The sequence below is a fragment of the Corvus hawaiiensis genome, chromosome 4 (genome assembly GCF_020740725.1).
Source record: "Corvus hawaiiensis isolate bCorHaw1 chromosome 4, bCorHaw1.pri.cur, whole genome shotgun sequence".
Taxonomy (NCBI): Eukaryota; Metazoa; Chordata; class Aves; order Passeriformes; family Corvidae; genus Corvus; species Corvus hawaiiensis.
Window position 1 is genome coordinate 12,614,949 of NC_063216.1, and position 20,401 is coordinate 12,635,349.

General features: G+C 38.8%; 2 protein-coding genes across 3 annotated transcripts in view; one reads left to right on the forward strand and one right to left on the reverse strand.

Moving 5' to 3' along the window:
* SMC1B (structural maintenance of chromosomes 1B) overlaps positions 1-14,541 on the reverse strand; it is a 29,622-nt gene extending 15,081 nt beyond the window's left edge. Inside the window, exons 1-12 of the mRNA XM_048300935.1 lie at positions 14,309-14,541; positions 12,296-12,484; positions 11,649-11,761; positions 10,717-10,920; positions 10,084-10,322; positions 9,369-9,627; positions 8,247-8,387; positions 6,379-6,461; positions 5,655-5,862; positions 2,866-3,051; positions 1,302-1,481; positions 164-310 (exon numbers count right to left, since the gene is read on the reverse strand). Of these exons, the coding sequence (XP_048156892.1) occupies positions 164-310; positions 1,302-1,481; positions 2,866-3,051; positions 5,655-5,862; positions 6,379-6,461; positions 8,247-8,387; positions 9,369-9,627; positions 10,084-10,322; positions 10,717-10,920; positions 11,649-11,761; positions 12,296-12,484; positions 14,309-14,417 (2,058 nt within the window). The 5' untranslated portion in view covers positions 14,418-14,541. The remainder of the gene's footprint in view (positions 1-163; positions 311-1,301; positions 1,482-2,865; positions 3,052-5,654; positions 5,863-6,378; positions 6,462-8,246; positions 8,388-9,368; positions 9,628-10,083; positions 10,323-10,716; positions 10,921-11,648; positions 11,762-12,295; positions 12,485-14,308) is intronic.
* A 128-nt stretch (positions 14,542-14,669) lies between these two features.
* Positions 14,670-20,401, forward strand: part of RIBC2 (RIB43A domain with coiled-coils 2) — a 40,875-nt gene continuing 35,143 nt past the window's right edge. For both annotated transcript variants that reach the window (XM_048300950.1, XM_048300951.1), the window contains exons 1-3: positions 14,670-14,924; positions 18,315-18,396; positions 19,796-20,140. In XM_048300950.1, the coding sequence (XP_048156907.1) occupies positions 14,808-14,924; positions 18,315-18,396; positions 19,796-20,140 (544 nt within the window). In that variant the 5' untranslated portion in view covers positions 14,670-14,807. The remainder of the gene's footprint in view (positions 14,925-18,314; positions 18,397-19,795; positions 20,141-20,401) is intronic.

Genomic DNA, 20,401 nt, shown 5'->3' on the forward strand with positions numbered 1-20,401 from the left:
AAGAAGAGAGATGCAGAGTTCATTATTAACTAGAACAGAATGAACAGCTATTATGTCCTGTCAAAAGCTTTGAAAATTACATTTTTAGGAGATCACCTTCTCAGAGCTGAAATAAGTTAGATATAGCATGACTTCTACAGTTAAGTGCTTTTAAGAGACCTACCTTTAACTCATTAATCAAGCTATCTCTTCTTTCTTTCATTTTACTCATTTCTTTCTCATCCCAACATCTAGCTTTAAATCTTAAATCACTTGATCCTCCAGAAATCACTCCAGATTTCAAAAATAAAGTTCCATCAAGAGCCACTGTCTGGAAGAAAATAAGTTAAATCCAAATAAATCAGAAAAAAACCCAGCCAAAATACCCCATGCACTAGTGCCCAAGATACGGTAGTTAAACAAGTAACAACCACATTTGAGTTGGGCTCAAATTTTTCTTTTCTCTTCCAAACCTGCTAACATGAGATATTTGAAGCAAAGAAAAAGTCTGTTGTTTCTTAGCACTAATTACATTTTGGTATTATTACAACTGATCAGAAAATAAAATGAAATTGTATCATTTCCTTGCATATAGCCACTTGTGTCTACACTTGTACTGAAAAGGTGTAGAACAGACACCTTTTAAGCTCGGTAGAACAGACCAAGCAACGTGGTACCGGAGCAAAGGCAAACAGCTTGTTTGTACAGTGAAAGTGTAAATTTTAGTAAAGAACATGGGTGTTTTTGTGACTATTTCAAGTAAACATGATTTCACACTCACCTTCAACTTAAACGTGTCTTAATCTAAGTTTTAGAAGGTTTATTAAGTGCATAAAATACTGTCTGCAGCAATAGAGACAGGAATAAGAAAGAACTGCAGGAAGTGACAGAGAAGCTTCCAGTCCTTGACATAACCTGTATCTACAACCAAGGGATTCTGGCAGGTATTTTAAAGAATTTTGAAAGCATTTTTTCAAAGAAAATCTTGTAAGATAAAGTCTGTATTTTTAAATCAGACTGTTTCAGAAGCAAGATTATCCCTCCCTCCTACTCCTAATCACAAGAACCATACCAAGAACCATATTTGCACACTAACTATCCTTTCATTTGCCCCCTCCTTTTCCCAGGAAACCACTTCAACTTACTTTCAGAGGAAAACAACCATGTGAATTATCTAGCGATTTGTTTCTGTGGGATTAGACAACATGGTACCAACTCTGTGTTTATCTGTAATACTCCAGCATGTTTACAGAAGAATTATTTAATGGCATCAAACACAAAACTGCAATGAAAAACGTATGCCACAAACTTTGGCTTCTTACTTTCAACCTCACTGGTCCATCAAATGCAATATGTTTTGCTTCCTTAACTGTTTCGCAGATCAAGGCATTCCCACTCACAAACTGAATGACTTTTTTCAATGGTGCAAATTGTGTTTGTACAACATCCACCATCACTTTAGCTCCTTTTACCTCCCTTAGCTTCTCGTTAATTGGTTTGACCTGTAAAGCAAACAAGCAGTGTTTAGAATCCACGCTGTTAGAGCAAAGCATTTCCAAATCTGAGTGGTCTGGGGACAGAATGTACAGATCAATGCACCAGGGAGCTCAATCACTGCAAGACTAGAAACAGATCTGGGGTTTATGCTCTTGGTACACCATTGTCCTTCAATCTGTGTAACCTACAGCATTACTATTTATAATGGCATTAAGATACTACTGTGTAACCTGTGCATGAAATCAAAGGACACTAATGCATGGGGAATAAACAAGAGAGTTCAAGATCTGTGCCAAAAGTAAGACTAAGGAAGATGTGAGCTTGCTACTGAATAAGGCAGGGAACTTAGTGACACAGCATATAGAATGGACTGAGGTACTGAATTCCTTTTTCACCTCAATCTTTGCTTGCAAGACTAGCCTCTGGAAATCCTGGGTTCCAGAGCCCAGGGGGGAGTCTGGAATAAGAAAGATACATTCTTGTTAGGAGAGGATCAGGTCAGACAAACTTAAGCAAACTGGATGCATGTAAATGTGCGGGCCCTGGTGTGATGCAACCAGCAGAGCTGAAGGAGAAGCTGATGTCATTACAAGGCCACTTTCTATGTACCTTTGAATGATCATGGCAACTGAAAGAGGTGCCTAAGAATTCGGGGAAACCAAGTGTCACTCCTCTGTTCAAAAAGGGGCGAGAGGAAGACCCAAGGAACTACAGGACGGCCAACCTCAGGCTGATCCTGCAAAAGGTGATAGAGCAACTTATCCTAGAAACCAGTTCCAGGCATATGAACACTAAACCTTGGAGAAGTAGTCAACATTGGATTCATAAGTCAGTCATGCATGACCAACAACAGCCTAACAGAACAGAAATGACTAGCCTGGCAGAGCAGGGGGGAACAGTGAATATTATCTACCTAGGCTTCAGAGAGGCTTTTAACACTGCCTCCCCTAAGATCGTCATTGAGAAGCTGATGAAATAGGGTCTGGATGAACAGTGAGATGAACTGAAAACTGTCTGAACAGACAAGCCCACAGGGTGGTGACTGGTAGCACAAAGTCCCATGGGAGGCCCGTAGCAAGCCATGTCAATACTGGAATCGATCCTCTTTAACATCTTCATTAATTAATTATCTGGATGATGGGGAAGAATGTACCCTCAGCAATTTGCTGATCACACAAAACTGGGAGGAACTGCTGATATGCCAGGTGGTCATGCCGCCATCCAGAGGGACCTCAGCTGGCTGGCAAAGTGGGCCAACAGGAGCCTCACAAAATTCACTTGCCAAGTCCTGTGCCTTAACACTTAAGCCTATTTTAGTTAAATGAGCCAGTACCAAGACTTACAAATGTATTAGCTTGCTGATGACAGGAGAAAGAAAAACATACTTACATCAAGGTAATCCAAAGCAAGAAAAGTTTCAGGTTCAGCTCGTTCCTGTTTTAGGAACCGAATGCAATCTCTTGCTGTTTTTTCAGTGGCAACAACAATAGCAGTCATGTATTTGCTGAATACCTTGGTAACAGCAAGCTGGTATTTTTTATGAATAGGATGACACAGGTCAAGCAATCTTCCAAACTGAAGATTAAAATAGAGAGAAATATTAATACTTTAGATAGCAAAAATATTTCTGCATAGAAGATATGTTTTCCTCTTACTGCTTCAGTATTACCTATCTACCAGCTGCACTCTCTCACAACAACAGCTGTACATCAGAAAAAACAGGAATCATAGCAGTCATCAACCCAGCTTGCAAAGTATATCTTCAGAATCTGAAGGGATGTAATTTTTTCTCTAAGGTTACAGTCACATATCTCAATGTTTTACTGAGAATCTCTTTCATACACTTCTAGAAGCATGACAGTGACAAAGATACCTAAGCATGTTTTTTGGAAAGTAAGAAAAGTATCTAACAGTAAGATCTTAAAATGACATTAACATCTTAAATAAATCGACCTATTACCTGCAAAAGGCAGGTACCACTCCAGTTTCAACCCAAAAACGAAAAAGCATGAAAGGATAAAAACTAATTTTCTTGTACTGCATAGTCCAAATAATCAAGCCTCTTTTGCCATGTGTTGAAATAACACATCCAGAGAGAAAATTAACTATAGTTCTCTGTTGTACATGCTCCCTAAAGAGTTTTATTTCTTTTCTGTAATTATAGGCAGAGTTGAACTTTTTCTGAATGACCAAATTCCACTGATGCACATTCTGAACATTATTATCTGTGAATTCATGCAAAAACAATTTTCCTGCTTCTTGACATGTAGCTACTCATCTCTTCTTGCATATCTACAGTTTTCTTCTTACCAGATTTAAGCAAATGAAAAGACAGCTGGCAAGAGCTGTGAGCGACAGGTCATTCACAGTATTGTCTCAGCCAAGGTACTTAAACTACTGGAAACTCACGGCCTACTATGATCTGGTTTTCAGACACATGCATTTAAGTCTAAATGCAATGTCAGATTTCTATGAAAACAAATACTGAGTGTCCAACTGAATCTGTAATAACAGCAGAGTTGACAATTAAAACTATTAATGTAAGAATGCAATTTTGACAACTAAGCTGTAAAAACTATAAGCAGCTGCAAAATTCCCTTTATTGATGGGCCAAATCCATGTAAATGCACGTGTCAGTACTACAGCAGAACCACGTTATGGCACAGCTAACTTCAGTACCTGCAGTGCACACCCACCATTGTAAGCATGTTTTAAACAGAACAGAAGCTGTAAGATGGATGTAGGAACTGAACATTTAGAAGCAGTCTGCCATTTTTGCCCATGAAATCCAGAAGACCGAGACACAAAGATTTCCTTCAGTTCTGCCAGCAGACCAGAAGACAAAATGTGTCTTGACCCTTCCATCCTAAAACTGTGATTTAGGTTGCGTTCACTCATCTGGAATTAGTAGACTCGAGCATTAAGGAGCAGTTCAGTAACAACTCTGCTGCCTCAGTATGGTAGTGTTGGGAGAACTACTACAGGAACAAGGGTAACTGAAGCAGGTAGCACTAAGCCTTCCTGTAACAGGATAGTTTATGTACCAAATTTGACTTCTCATTTTTGTTAGAAGCCATCCCATCTCTAAGCACTCTTAAATTTGTAGTTCCTACAGGAAAATGACAGAATATTCCTCAACACCAGCCTTCCCTAAGCTGGCATGGCATCACCATCTGATCCAGTTATTTTCCAACAGGGATATAAAACAAAGAGTGAGCAAAAAGAGGTAAGGCAATCAGGTTTTTGATTTTTTTGGACCATCTTGCTAACTTGGATGAAAAAATTCTGAAGAGCAGCTGAAAAGCAAGTTTCTTACTTTCTGGAGAATACAACATGATCAGATGCTTGCTGTACTCTGAGGAGGTTTTTGCAAAAGACCAAGAAGCAAAGAACTGAAAACATTTTACTTTTTATGTTCTTATGGCAACACTGGAAAGCTGAGTAAACATTAAAAAACATTAAAAAAAAAAGATTTCCAGCTTGCACATCTCAAATGACTATGTTTCAAAAAGGACTGATTACTCTGAGTCATACTCAGAGGCCAACTATTTAATTGATTATATTTATTTAAAAATTCCTGTTTGAAATGGCTTTCAGTGTTGCATTATATCTTTTTGATGTCACTAAAAAGATGTAAAGATGCTCCATAAACCAGTTAATGTCTGCTGACAATTCAGGATCAATACACAAACCCCTTAAGTACTGAAGAGTAATTTTAGGAAAATATGTAAAATATGCCAACTTATAAGCAAAGACAGACCATTTGATAATATAAAAATTGTCTTTCAGAAGCACTATTTGTTCGGAATAAATGGTCTCATGGCTAACCTTCCCATTCATTTGTTCAAAATAACAAAGTCAAAAATATGTTTGAGGACAGAAAAAACCAAAACCAAATAAGGAAAAAATGAATTAAACACCACTAAATCACACAAGAGAGCAAAATTACTATTTGATGCTAGCAGTAATCCCTTTATTTTTGGAACCTGTGAAAAATAATGACAGTACATGCTACAATTCTTCCAGTAATACTATTTCATCAAGTACACTCAAGCAAGCACAAAATTCAAAAGGATGTGCCAGACTGTCCAATTTACTCCAGCTGCTTACTCAGTCTAATGCAGAACTTTTATGTCATAATGCTAAAATAAAGCATTTAAATGAGGACATTCCATTACCACAGAATCCGGATATAGCCTTTTGAGACTTTCCAGGATCTCTGCTCTCATCTGCTCCCGCCTTCCTTCATGGTAATCAATTTTGGCATTCTGTAGTTCACCAACTATTTTGTTCAACTCTTCATTCACTTCACCCATTCTTGCTGTTGCGTTCTCAATTTCCTTAGCCAGCACTTCCTCCTGCTGTTTTTTTTCTGTTAACGATCCACTTTGAACAGAAGCAAAAAAAAAAAAAAGCAATTCACAATTTCATTTATACACACATTCAGTATAAATTAAGGTCATTTTGCAGTCACCTTACTTCACAAGGAGTATCAGGCAGAAGCCAAGATGCAGGAGGCAAGAACCGAGCTGTGCTAATAAACAACCTAAATATTAATGCTTTCTAGAGCAGCACAATTACAAAACTGTCCTGTTTTCTTGCTCAGAATTTGTCCATTAATAGCCCCATACCCATAGTGAAATAACTCGAGAGAAATTAGAATTATAGAACCGATTCAAACAAAATATGGATTAATCATCATACTTCCTACCCTATTTTGAAAGCTAAAGTAACTGAATTATTAAGTAAAATTAGTAGTAATCAGTAAGAACTCTAGTTCTTACTAAAATTTCAAAGAAAATAATTAGAAGGAATTAGAAACCTGTGTTTTGAAAATGATTAATACCCAAGAAATAATTAACACCCAAGAAATCCAGTTAGCTTTTCTTTTTTTACACATACGTGCATATTTTAGCATATTCTTCCAACTTCTCTATGCGTTTTTCATGCTCTTCCACCTGTTCCACAGTCTGTTTTATGGTTTCCTATGCAGTCACAAATAGAATGTGTTGAAAATAAACCAGAGCAAAATGACAGTTTTGTAACAAGATACACAGTTTTACATTCAGAACAAGTCCTGAGATATGTCTTCTCTTCTTTACTGGTATTTCACAGTGAAGTAACAGCATCTCTTTTGCTATAGTAGGTGCCAAGCTGCACCTGAACAAATAATACAGGGAAATTATTCTACCAAGGCCATTACTGGATTTTCCATGTTCAGCTACAGTTTAGGAAAAGCCTCTTCAGCACAGAGAATCATGACACCAACAAATAAAAAAAAACTTTAAACAAAGAGCCAGGAAATTATAGGGCTTAAAACAGAGAAAGTGCTATTCTTGGCCCTGCATGAATAGCTTTTTCCAAAGAAGCTGACACAGCTTCCAAACTGACACAAAACATTGTAGCAAAAAAACCCCGCCAATGGTAAAACTAGAATTTTCAATTACTCAAATTTAATAAAAATACACTAACTGAAGCAAGTGAAGAAGAAAAAAAATACTGCTACCTACACAGCTTATTAAGCTTTAATTTAACTCCTGAAATCCTTGTGACCTTTTAAATAGTTCTAGGGAAGGAAAGTTAACCTCTTCATGAACCCACTTAAATGTTTGCATATTTGTATTTCATGCACTCTTAAGTATTCCTTATTCCTTTCTCAACAACACAATGGGACTTGCTCAGTTTAAGAAGCACAGGCAATGGAATTTATTTCACTTCTAGATGCTAATTACATTTTCCTGGTAACTAGTAATCCAAAAAGAAATAGTATTTTATGAAGAAAAAAATGGATGTACAAATATCAGCTTAGCTATTATGGTAAGGATAACTTTATATTCTCTTAAGTATGGAGTAAAATATAAACTTTTCCATAGAAGCAAGTTTACATGTACAAGAATGAGGTGTTTGCAACTCTATCACTGGTAAAGTCTCATACGATGCATTGATAAGCTTTCTGAACAGGAGTCTCCCTCAACCTTGACTCTGTAACTAAATGCTGAAGAAATGCATGCTGCCTCTCTAACTTCTTAGTACATGACAAAAATGCAAGTTAGCGGAGTTTGAAAAAAAAACCAACCAGAAAACCCAAAACATCTAACAGGACAAGGTTTCCAGCAAAACACAGATCATCAGCTGAGCTTCTGCCCTTTTTACTTCCATCAGAAGCAAACATCAGGCATGGTAACCAAGCCAGAGTGAAAAATGTGCATATTTTATTGTTATATGTTTGTATCTGCAATGATAAAAGATATCAGAATCAAAATGCCTGAAACTGTATTCACACAAAACAACTGCCTCTGAAGTGCAAGGAAAGAGTGGACACTGAGATTTTTCCAACTGCAACACATTCTTACACACAACTGACCTTAAAACCATCTCAGCAAAAGGTAACTGTGATCAAAATACACCTCTGCAGGGTGTGTCATACACACATACAACAGCAGTGGGACATCCCAGAAAGACTACACTTACAAAACCAGAAACTGATGACAGTTAAGCCAGTGTTCTGAGTAATTGTAAAATATCATAGCCAAAGCTTTCAAACCCAAATCCTCAGTGTAGGCCCATGCAAACGACTTCTGAACAAATTTAGAGGCCATTTTGCTAAACCTGCTGCAACATGGAAACTGAGCTAACACTTGCAACATACCTCCTCTGCTGAGGATTTAATTATGTCAAAGTATTGAACATGCTTATATACAGTTATACCAGAGGAAATGGTAGAGAGACATTTTTCTCCTAAAAATCTAATTCTAGTTTCATACAAATACCTCAATTTCATTTTTCTTCCTCCGATTAAGTTTCAGCCTTTCTTGATCTCCTTTATCCTCCCAGCGAAGTTTTTCTAGCTGCTGGGCTAGTGTAGCTACTTTCTTTCTTGCCATTTCCTTTAGCTCTTTGTACCGCTCTAACTGGACAAAAAGAAATAAAAAAAAGATTCACTCCTTGGAAAGTGAGAAGACTTGTTACAGCCTTAAGTAACTACCTACTTTATCATAATAAAAATTATGGAAACTACCCAATTCTCCAGAAGACTCTTGTAGCTACTGATTGCAGGATAACAAGCTGTACTTTTTTAGAGTAAGATTCAATCCAAAGTTTACACTTAAGAGTAATAAAAAAGGCTAAAAAAAGACTGTAGGCAAGAACTATTACCGTTCAGGGAAGTTTATAGTACTTCCCATTCCATCTGAAGGTTAACACTCAGTTTTTGCATAGCCCAAAATTAGTGCAAGTTTTGGTATTTATATTTTCAGCATTCTCATGTTACTAAAAAATTTCACATAGTAAGTGAAATATAAATATTTTAAACAATTCTGCTAAGTGATGACTAACTGACCAAATACCTCTAAAGTGCAGAGCAGAAAGATTCACAAACTAAGGTAATAACCCTGCATGTTCTCCATTAATTGATCAGAAACTATTTTAAGGAGGAGACAGTGGAAAAAAGCTATCACGTAGTTTTACAAGCATTTGTGGCCATATGGTTGCAAAGACAGCTTCTTCCAAAGTGAATTTACTGTCAAAGGATGTAGCCCCTTCCTTCTCAAATGAGCTACCCCAGTTTCAGTCTCAGACCCACAGCAGATGCTATGTATACTACCAGGTCTGGTTTACCTTTTTGTCTTCACTGGTTTTCCCTAATTGATATCTCAGATTAAAAGCCAGTTCTCAAAAATCACTCACCCTGAGACCCTGACAAATGTTTTCTGTCCTACCCTCCCACAATGTACCATGTGTCTAAATAAAGCTTAGAATTTTGGTTTTGTTGGAGCTCAAGGGGAAAAAGATTAGTAGGAATCACAGGTCACTGGTGAAATAGCAGTTTCCCTGTAAACAGGAGTATTTTTGGACTTCTCTAGTAAACAGTACTTCTGGGCCTCCTGGTTCACCTGACTTTCTCCCAGCTCAATATCTGCTGCTCTCTGCATTCTCTCTTCTTCAGCTTTCTCCTCAAATGCTCTCCATGCCTTCTCAATATCATTCAGTTCTATCTCTAGTTCTTTTATGTTCTTCTTTTCCTTATCACAGGATTTCTCCTTGTCCCTTAGAGATTTTTTAGACATTTCTACTTTCTTGATTTGGTAGGATGTGTTTTCCTTTGCTTTTATATAGAGGGGTCTCTGCTGAATCAGTGATGCTTCCAGAGTCCTAAAAAACAAAACCGAAAACAAACCCAAAACAACCAACCCCAATCAGCCAACCACCACAAAACACAGCCAAAACAACAAAGTCACAGGTAAAGGGGAGAGAGGGAAGATAGAAAAGACACCCCCTCCCCCCTGCCAACCACATATGCAAACAATCAGTTTTAAACTGTAAGGTTGGGGCTTACACTGTGGGTATGCCCACAGAGGACTTTTTTTTATCTCCACCGAAAATAGTAATTTAAGAAGTGAAACATAACCTCCTAAAAGTTAATAGCAAGCAAGCATTTCTATAACGAAATATGTATCTAGGCACGGTAGATGAGGTGAAAACCATTTCTAGATTTTACTTCAGTGAACTGCTAGGAGCTGACTTCCATAGCACTGGGCTATCACCCAAATTTTTACCAGGATAATGCTTTAAAATTCAACTATCACAGAATCTGATTGGAAAACCTACTTCATTTCTTTTTCCATATGCTGTTGGTCCCTGTTTAGTATCCCAAGTAATTTCTTCTTGACTTTAAATGAATCTTCTGCTGTAGAAAGAGACTCTTTCTTGATATGAGCCTCCATATTCTTTTCATCCAAACTGTTTTTCAGAAAGTCAATTTTTTTTTCATTGTGATAAAGCTGAAAAAGCTGCACTTGTATCCTTTCTTCATCCAGTTCCTTGATTAGCATCTGGTAATGCTCTGCCTACCAATTTAAAATTTAATTTGTAGTTTATAAAAACTATTTTCCATCATTAGCAGTCTAATTTCAAGGCCAAAGTGATGTAAGATGACATACAAGTAGCTGTAATTTCAGTAATGTTCACTAATCGTAAAACTCAAGTATATAAGTCAATACTTAATTAATTATACTGGCAAGCCTATGCTTTCTTTTATTTAGATTACGTGTATTCATCTACCTTTTTAAACGATACTATTATATACTACACCATACTGAAAAAAAAATACCAGACTAAAACCAACAGAACTTTGTGGGTTTGTTTTGTTGGTTTGTTGTGCTTTTTTGAACACTACTGAAGTTCACAAGAGATGCAAAATCTGGCATCTCAGCATGAAAACATGGAGTAAATTGAAGTTACCTCCTCTTTTTCTATCTTTGCTTGTTTGCGTTCTGCTGCCACGCTTTTTTTCTTGTTATAATTAAACTGTGCATCCTCTTCTGCTTGCTGCATTTTCTTCTTTTTTTGTTCATATTCTTCAGCATATTCCCATGAATTACTAATTTGTTCAAAAAGTTGAGTTCTCTCCTTTGGCTTCTTCATTGCAATTGATTCTACTGTTCCCTAAACCAAAATTGAAAATAATTATACAGCACTGTAGATCATTCTGATGCCTTATGAATTTAACAGTATATAGTAAAAATTGACCTCTGTATATATTTATGGTGAACACAGTTGGTCGGTCGGCATCTGGATTTGAACCCAAGGAAAAATTTAGTGCCAAAATGAGTATCACCTAACCATGCGGGTTTCTATAAATGTTTCTGCAAAAGGGAGAAATCCATTCTTCCTTAGGAATTTTCGTCAGCAACTCCAAGGAAGATGACTTTGTGAAATGTATTATTCAGCAAATGCTTAAGGCCTATGTAATTAAACTCGTGGAAACTAATAGCTGAACAGAATTTTCAACCCCTCAGTCTTAACAAAAAATCCTCTACATTTTCATGCATCTTTACTAACAGGAGTGTTTTAAGATAAAATCACTTTTTCCTAGCACTCCTACAATTGAATACACTAAACATTTATACAGACCCATACTTTTTTCTATACTGTGAACAATGTAAGCACTCAACTTCTTCCAGATTAGCTTCTTTCTTACTACTGTATGCATGTACATACAAACCCCATTAAGTGTATTTTGTAATCTTGTAGTTCTTGGCCCAGGTCAGGAAAAACATGTTGCCTTGTAGTTAGCTATGGGTGTCCTCATTTCTAGACAATACTTAACTGTGTATTCTATGAAATAACCTAAGAACCTTTTGTTTTCTTTTCAAAGTACCTTGAACGCTCACCTGAAAAATAAGGCAATTCCTGGCCTTGACAAGAATGCCTATTTTTTCAAGCTCAGATATGTATGCAGATCGGCTGACAGACTTGTCATTGAAAAGAAATTCAGAACAACTACCTAAAGGAGGAAAGGAAACAAATTACCGCTGAAAACAGCTACAACAAAAAATTCACTGGAAAATAATTAAACTATAAACTACTGGAATTATTTAACTGAGCAATTTTCTCAAAGAGGACAATAGATTTCAATTACTCATTTATTCCTTTCAGTAATTTATTTTTTCTGTTTGAAAACTCTAGTCTCTAGTTCTAGTACTTTCTGAAGGAACAGACATGTTTATGGTGCTCATGCCTGCAGCAAGGTGTCAGACCCCATTTCCTAGAGCCAACGTCATCTACAGATCCAAGGAAATATCTAGAGACAGATATCGAGCAAAGAACATAAAATAACTTGTTTAATTTAACTAATTAACCCAAATATGGGGGTTTTTTTCATTTATATCACTACTAAAATGTTACCTGAAGGACTATACTAATCTGCCCAACTACGAAATAATATCGGTCATCTGAAATTCCAATTTGCGTATTTTTGGTCTCCATTTCTTTACAGATCAGAAAATAGACAGTACATGCAGCAGAATTTACTACCTACCACGGATAACTCTTGAAAATGTTTTTTCTTCCCCATCTTCCTCACAATATACTATCTTCACACTAGCTGTAGAAGAAACAGGTTTTCCAACATGTGCTCCATGAATAAGTTCTCGAACGCTTTTAACTCGCAAATTTGATGTCTTTTCACACATCACAAAGCTAACAGCATCCATTATGTTAGATTTTCCTTGAAAAGTAAAAAAAAAAAATTAAGACTTTTTTGACAAGACATACATAGAGGCATCTTATTAAGAATTAGTTAAAGAATCTGGAGAATTGTGAATTCTTTGTAAATTCTATTTCTAATTATGTATTTTTTATTATTTTAGGAAGAAATTCTTCCCTGTGAGGGTGGTGAGATAGTGGCACAGGTTGCTTAAAGAAGCGGTGGCTGCCCCATCCCTGGAAGTGTTCAAGGACAGGTTGGATGGGGCTTGGAGGAACCTGGGATAGTGGAACATGTCCCTGCCCATGGCAGGGGGGTTGGAACATGATGAGATTTGAGGTCCCTTCCCACCATTCTATGATTTTGTGATTTTATTGAGGAAAAGCTGTTGCACATAATAAACACATTTTTAAGAGGTAACACACTGGCAGCAGAAAATAAGCCTGTCTGTAATAAAAATTACGACAAAACTAATTTACTTGTTCAGCCTTATTGAAGAAGTCCTTTGTTTTTACACAAGCTTCTCTGGAGGAGAGTGTACCACATCACTCTCCTTCCTTGGCAGTGAGCTTTCTGGAGCGAAGTGAGGGAAGTTTATTGCATGAGCACTGCATCCCCAACCTTTCCACTGCAACTCCCGTCTCCTGAAGAATACAAGCACTATCCCAGATCCAATCACCACAGCAACAAAGCTCTCTGGTCACAGTCCTTTGACAAAAATCCTCCTAATGGAATCCTCTTTTTGTTTTATCCCTTTAGTCTTGAGCACTTCCGCTGACAGCTTAATTATTTTCAGCCTTTAACCTTGCTACTTCGACAATATTTTGACTTATTCGCAAAAGTATCAGAAAAGGAAGAACACCATGAGGAAACCAGAAAAATAAAGATACTCAATTCAGGGATTACATAATACTCACACCTTTAATTCCGGGTTTACATCATATTCACACTTTTCCCCTGGATTCATCTATAAAATGTACTCAGACTTAACTGAAAGAGCACCTGGAAAAAGTCTCATCATTCTGAGACTTTACAATACAGAACAGTGGGGGTAGGATGATAAAGAACATGAGAACAATGCTGAATATATTCAACTTACATTCACAGATCTTACTTCAATCGGGTATGTGAGGAAACTACAGGTTCTAAAAATCTGAATTATAAATTAAATCATTAACAGACTGGGGAAACTAAAGTGAGATGTTAAACCCATCCTTGCTGCTTTGTTAAGACAGCCCTCACCTCCTACCACTTTGACAAACAGAAGATAAAATCCCCTTTGTTGAATGGAGCTTTCTGAAGCAAAGATCCAATTTTAAGAAGTTCCAGCACCTTGGGATCACAGCGTGGCGCTGCACCTGCAAACGCGCTGCTCGTGTGAGCCCGACTTCGTGGCAGCCGCCATCTTGTAGAGCCGCTCTCCCCTTCCCGGAGGAAGCGTGGTAAAACCCACAGACTCCCATAAAAAAGCAGGTTTCCACCGGTACAGCCTGGAGTATTACAATAAAACCGCCTTTATGTGACCTTTGTAAGCTGGGGTGGCCAAGACAAGGTGTGCTGTTTGCAAACCAGGCTTTCTGCTTAAACTTGAAAGCGCCAGGTCAACCCGAAATTAAAATTCCATCAACGCCCCCAGCCTGCTCCTGCCCTTTCATGCTGGAAGAACCTACATCCTCAGCTAAGGATTACAGAGCAGGCACCTCCAAGGCTTCATTTGTGCTGCCGCCCCTTCAGGTGCACATAAGACTTTCAGTAGGTCCGTGAGGCTAAATCCCACCTAACTGAGCCCTCAATGCTGACAGCTCATGGAGCAGCTGCCCCCTACCCAGGCACCACCCACACTACCTGATCCATTGGGTCCGATGATGCAGCTGAACCTCATGAACGGGCCGATAACCTGCTGCCCCCTCCACGACTTGAAGTCCTTCACCACCAGCAACTTCAGGTAACCCATCCCCACGGGAAGCCGGGAGCAGGAGCTCCTGAGCTCCCCGCCTCAACCCCCACAAAGAATCGACGAGGATATTTCACCAGTTGGTCTGTCGGCAGAAAAACAGCCCCAACCAAAGCCACTATTCCCCAACTTTATCGCCTCAGAAGGACGGACGGCCCGGCCCCGCCCCGCCCTCACAGCCCGCGCGCCTCGTGCAGCGGCCCCGCCCCGCGGTGCCCGGCGGGCGGCGCCGCTCCCGTTCCCTTCGCGACGGGCCGCCTTGTGTCCCGGCTGGTCACCGCCGCTCCTGTTCCCATCGCGACGGGCCGCGTTATTTCCCGGCTGGACGCCACCGCTCCCGGCCACCGCCCTCACTCCAGCCCCGTCGTCCCGCTGTTCCCTCCCGGCGCCATGAGCAGGCTGGGGCCGCAGCGGGACCTGGAGGAGGCCGCCGCCCTGGAGCGCCGGCGGCGACGGGAGCTGCTGCGGCGGGGCCGCATCTTCAACGCGCGGCTCCGCACTATAGGGGTGAGGGCGGGCAGGAAGGGAGGGAAGGCGCCGTGTCCCCCCCGCCGGTCCCACGAGTTCTGAGGAGAGGGGCTTAACGCAGAGGCGACCCCCAGGGCAGGACAGGGAGGGACAGGACTGAGCCGGTCTGGGCGGGCCAGCAGCGGTACCCCAGTGACCCCTGCTCAGGCGTGTGTGTGAGGGGGAGGAGGGAGGGCCCAGATGCAACATTTAGAGTCGCATTTAAAGTCACTGGTGACAGAAATCACAGAATACTTAGGGTTGGAAGGGACCTCTGAAGATCATCCACTCCAACACCTCGGCAAGGTACGGTCACCCAGAGCAGGTGACACAGGAACATGTCCAGGCGGATTTGGAATATCTTAAAGGGGGAAGACTTCGTGACCCCCCTGGGCAGCTGTTCAGTGCTCTGCCACCCTCAATGGAAAGAAGTTCTTCCTCCTGTTGAGGCAAAACTTCGTGGGTATTGCTTCTTGTATGTACTTGTGCCCCTCTTCTCTGGGTTCAAGGGCAAGGTGTCATTGCCCCCGAACAGCACAGAGAGATCAAGCCTTGTGTTGCATTTCTGTGTAGGAGTTAATGTGGTTTGCTTTACTTGGAGGAAAGCCAAATGCTTCCAGAGTCAGCTCATGCAATGTGGCTGAAACAAATAATTGTTTTTTACCTCTCTGCTCTGATACTGCCCTTGTCTGCTTGGATCTCACTAGAATTGATGCTGTGAGAGATTTACTGCTGTAAGGGTCCTGCAATTAGCCAGTATTTTGCATGAGACAAAATAGGACAGATCCATCCTTGTTTATGTATAGGTAATTCTTTGTTGTGTCTGTTTTTTCTTGGCATGGATGTGTAAATGTGAACACCCTTTAGGCTGGTGGATTTTCTCCAGAGTTCACTATGTAGTTTGCATCCTGAACATGAGGGAATGATGTGCTCTATACCTATTTGACTTCGGATGGAATAGTGTATTGAATCTCCCTGTGATATGTTCAAAGGCCTACATTAAGATTCTGTGAGCGTGCATGGAGGGAAGAGTGCTGTGAGGTGATTTCATTGAACTGGTAGAATTGCAACAGATGTCAATTGGATCCTCTTTTATGAGGTACAGAAACATAACTCAGTGGAAAAATATGTTCACCTTATCTCTGACAGGGCCTTGAATTTATTCTTGTCACTCTTATGCAAGAGTCATTGTAGCTGCAGAGCAATTAGCAGTTCCCACTTAAGGAACATGACAGATGTGTCCACCTGGTATGGCATCCCAACATACGCAGTAACCAACAATATACTTAAGTGGAAGGAGCTAATATTTTTTAGCAGTTGTGGGATGGGTTAAGATACTTGAAATTTCTTCATCAGAAACACATATTTTCTCTGGCTTTTCTAGAGCCTTAAAAATTAAGTGCAAACCATAAATTCTCAGTTAATGAAATAGCTGGCAACTAATATATCCTGGTGTGTTTTATTGAGCCGTACAGGAGTACACCATCCGAAGGTTTTACCCAAATACTTTTGTAGAACTGACTTATTTTGTAGAACTGACTCAGGCAGGTTTTGATAGATGTTTACGTAAGACAAACATTTAAAATGAAGGAGAGATCATCTGGGGAATTTTGATTAACAGTATATTTACCGTCATTCAATGTACCTGAACAATGATGCTGACATAAGGGACTGTTATTACGCTTTGAAGTTAGGCCAGGTCTGAACCATTAAGAGCCATGAAATCCATACAGAGATATTCTATATCAGTATTTTTGTGTGGTTTTTAGATTCTTTGCTTCTGTTCTTTGACCAGTTTATCTGAGTGGCAGTCTCTAAGAAAACTAAAAAATCAAGACAATATTTGACTTAGAAACCAGAAATCCTAAAGCAGGGCTTGAATAAAAACGTGGAGGTAATATACTGGAAAGCAGAATGGGAACGCAGATTTTATATTCTTTTTCCTTGATTATTACTAGTTTTATTATTACTTTGACTTCGGTATCTGTTTGGTCGTCTGAGTAATGGAAACGTAAGATACTGCCCTCTTCACTTACAGGTTGAAGAATTTATCCTCAGTAAATCACTGATTTTTCTGAAGAGTTCAGATGAGTAATCCAAATGAACAATTACTTCTAATTTACGTGTGAACTTTATACATAAATAGACCTTGTTTAAAAATTAGCTGCTTCAAACTGTTTGTAGATTTCTTATTTAAACACTTAAAAGTGAAACCTGTAGTTTTATATGACTGGGAATGTCTGTTTTAGGGATGTTTTTGTGTCGAGTGAAAGCGTTTGGAAGAGGAGAGAACCAATAGTGTAACACAAGCCGATACACTGACCTACCTCTATTATTGCCAGAATACTAAGAACTTGTATTGAGCTTCTCTTAACAGTATTTCCTGTAGTTATACTGACAGCTTGGCTTCGCCAGTGAGACCTCTGAAAGAGTTGATATTTAGTGTCCACAACACCATTGTTTTTGGAGGATAGAATTCTTGATGGTTTCACCCTTGCTTACAAACTTATCTCTTTGCCTGATTGCTATTGTCAGTTGTCCTTGACAGTACTAACCATGTGTATTTTCAGCCATGATTTGTTTCTGTCTTCATCTGAATAGTTTTTAGACAAAGACTATCAAAATTGTTTACCAGGTTCTTGAAGATTTATCATTGTATTTTTCACAAATTTTTTAAAGACATTAAGTGACTTGACAATAAAAAAAAAAGAAGTAAAATCCATGTTTCTGCCTATTAATTTGCCACCATCTGCCAATAAATGTGAGGCCACATTCTTTTGCCTAAAATTGAGGTGTCTGCTCCCATTTGATGATGTGGCCTATATTATCCTTTCCTCAGGTCCCACTCCCCATGGATGTGGATGTTCTGTACCATATCTGTCAGCGCATCACAGATCATGTGCCCTGTAGTGCATTTTGGCAACCATGTGAATCTCTCTGATAAGACTGGAAACATTTCCATTCCATTCTTCTAGTGAACCTTCTGTATTTTTTTCAAATGTGAACTATTACAACTTTCTGTCATCTTGACTGTTAAAATACTTACCTGCTTTATAAATGAAAGCAGAACAATAAAATTGCCAGCTGTAATGAGGAAAACATACTCTGTGTAATGCAGCTGAAAATATTTACAGCTCTATGTATCGTGTAAATGTGGTGTTTTCATATGATCAGGTGCAAGAGCATACCTGTCATTATTAAAGCAAAGCAAACAAGAATAGTTCTGTTTCTGGATTTTGTTTAACCTACATTAGTAATGTGTATATAGTCTGTTGTGAGTGGGCTTATATATCTATCTTGTACAACTGTGAGTCAATGTAGCTTGACAATCCCTGTTTTAATTGTTCAAACAGTATCTCCTAAAGAGCTGCTTTTTTTTCATTTCAATAGATTGATAAAGATGCATTGGATGCGCAGGTCAAGGAGAGGAAACTTCAAGAAGCAGCTGAAAAAGCACAACATGAAAAATTCGGTATATTCATAGATACTGTGATATTTCTGTGAATAGTTAAATGTTTTAATCTGTTTTCTGCTTTCTTTTATCCTTTCGTGTATTCTGTAAATTCAGTCATCCAATTTATGTCCTATTTATGTTCATACACCTACATTGGCACAGTATGTATTTTCCTTGCTATCTTAAGATTTATATTGACATGGTTGAACTGGGATACATTGCCTAATAGACCAGAATGTTCAGTGTTTTCTTTTAAAAGCTGTTGACAAATAGCATCATTTAAAAACCTGAATATGCAGGAGGATTTAAAAATTACTTACCACTGTCCTTTTCAGTATAGTAGTGGCTAATCTGTTTTGGTTGCTTTCTTGTAGAGTGAGCTCATGTTCTGTCTGGCCATTCTTTCATAGAATATATAGATTCTGTGGAATCCTCTCTAGATTATTGCTGGAAGCATGAGTCACGTACAGTAAGGCGATAAGAGGAGCCATTGCTGAGTCAGAACACGCAGCCACACAAATATTTCACGCTGTGCCCTGACCTCAGACCCTTTGTGGTGTTCTGTTCTTGGCATGCTTTCCCGTGCTATCATGTGAAAAGGTCCCACAGCTTGAGCTCTCTGTGTGCCTGAAGAGGAGCTAAAATGGAGCTGCCAACTTCCATGCTGTGCTTCTACTACAGCTGCTTGTGATCTTCCTGGCTGGAAAATACACCTGTCAGGGTCTGACTCTTGGAAAACTACCAGCAGCAATGTGGAGCCTGGAAAAAGAGGAGATTATCTTTTCTAGCAAATTATATTTAAATAGCTAAAATGGCTGGTTTGGTGGGAGTTTTGTTTGTTTTTCTTAAAAATGCTGTGAGTGATTTAGTTTCAATTAAATGGGCAGGAGCTATTAAGCTGTTCAAAACTTAATGCCAGCCAATGATTTTAGTGCTATGGTTAGAAAAATCACTGGAACTGTGGAAGAGCTACCTATATTCCTTTCAGTTGGAGCCCAATTTTGGTTTGCTTCCTGACAAGCAATAATGTATTTCAGCTGTAGCTGTAAACTAAGAGTAAATGGGAACAACTGGTTTACAGTACATTTCTTGTGTTCCTGCAGGTTTTCACCAAATGAAACCTCATAGTTCTAGTACTTACTATTATATTTTTTTTTCACATGCATATATTTCATTGTAGCATTAATAAAATAATTTATACCTAAAAAGCTGAAAATATTTCATAAGTAAATATTACTAACATTAGAGTGTTTGCTGGGCTGGTACTTACAGATCAAATACTCTCCTAAGGTGTAACAGTTTGAAGACTTATATTCTGTTTATACATCTTGAAAATTTTATTTTCATCTTATGTGTGCACTCCAATGATTTGTGCACCTCTAAGAGTTGAGGTTTCATTGTGTTCATTTTTGTCTAGCTCATAACATGAAGAAAAATGACAAGCTTATGTGTCTGCTAGAAGAAAGACAGAAAAATGAAATCAAAGACATGAATAGGGCTCTCACTGAATTTCACAAGAATTTTCAGAAGCTGGAAACAAGACGTGAATTTGACCTGAATGATCCACAAGCCCTAAAGAAAGACAGACCTGCTCGAGTTTCAGACAGTGATCCACGGTGTACTATATCTGGCATGCAGAAGTTTATGGGTGAAGACTTAAACTATGATCAGAGGATGAAGTTTCAAAAGGAGCAGTTAAGAGAGTGGTCTCTTCAGCAACAGAAAGACTGGAAAAATGCATTAGCTGACCAAAAAGTGGCAGGTAACAAAAAAGATTATGTAGTTTTAATCTTATTTTCCTGAAGTTGTGATGTGTCTGATGAGAATATGGTATACCCTATTGTATATTTAACTTCTAAAAATACTAGAGCAGTTTTTACTTTATAAGCTCTAATGTATCCACTATTTCTTTTATGAAATCTCTATTTAATAACATGTGATGATTGTAATATCACCCAGTTTTCATTTCTGGTTTATGCCTCCAGTTGGTATGCTTACTTCATCAGAGCAAACTGTCCAATTT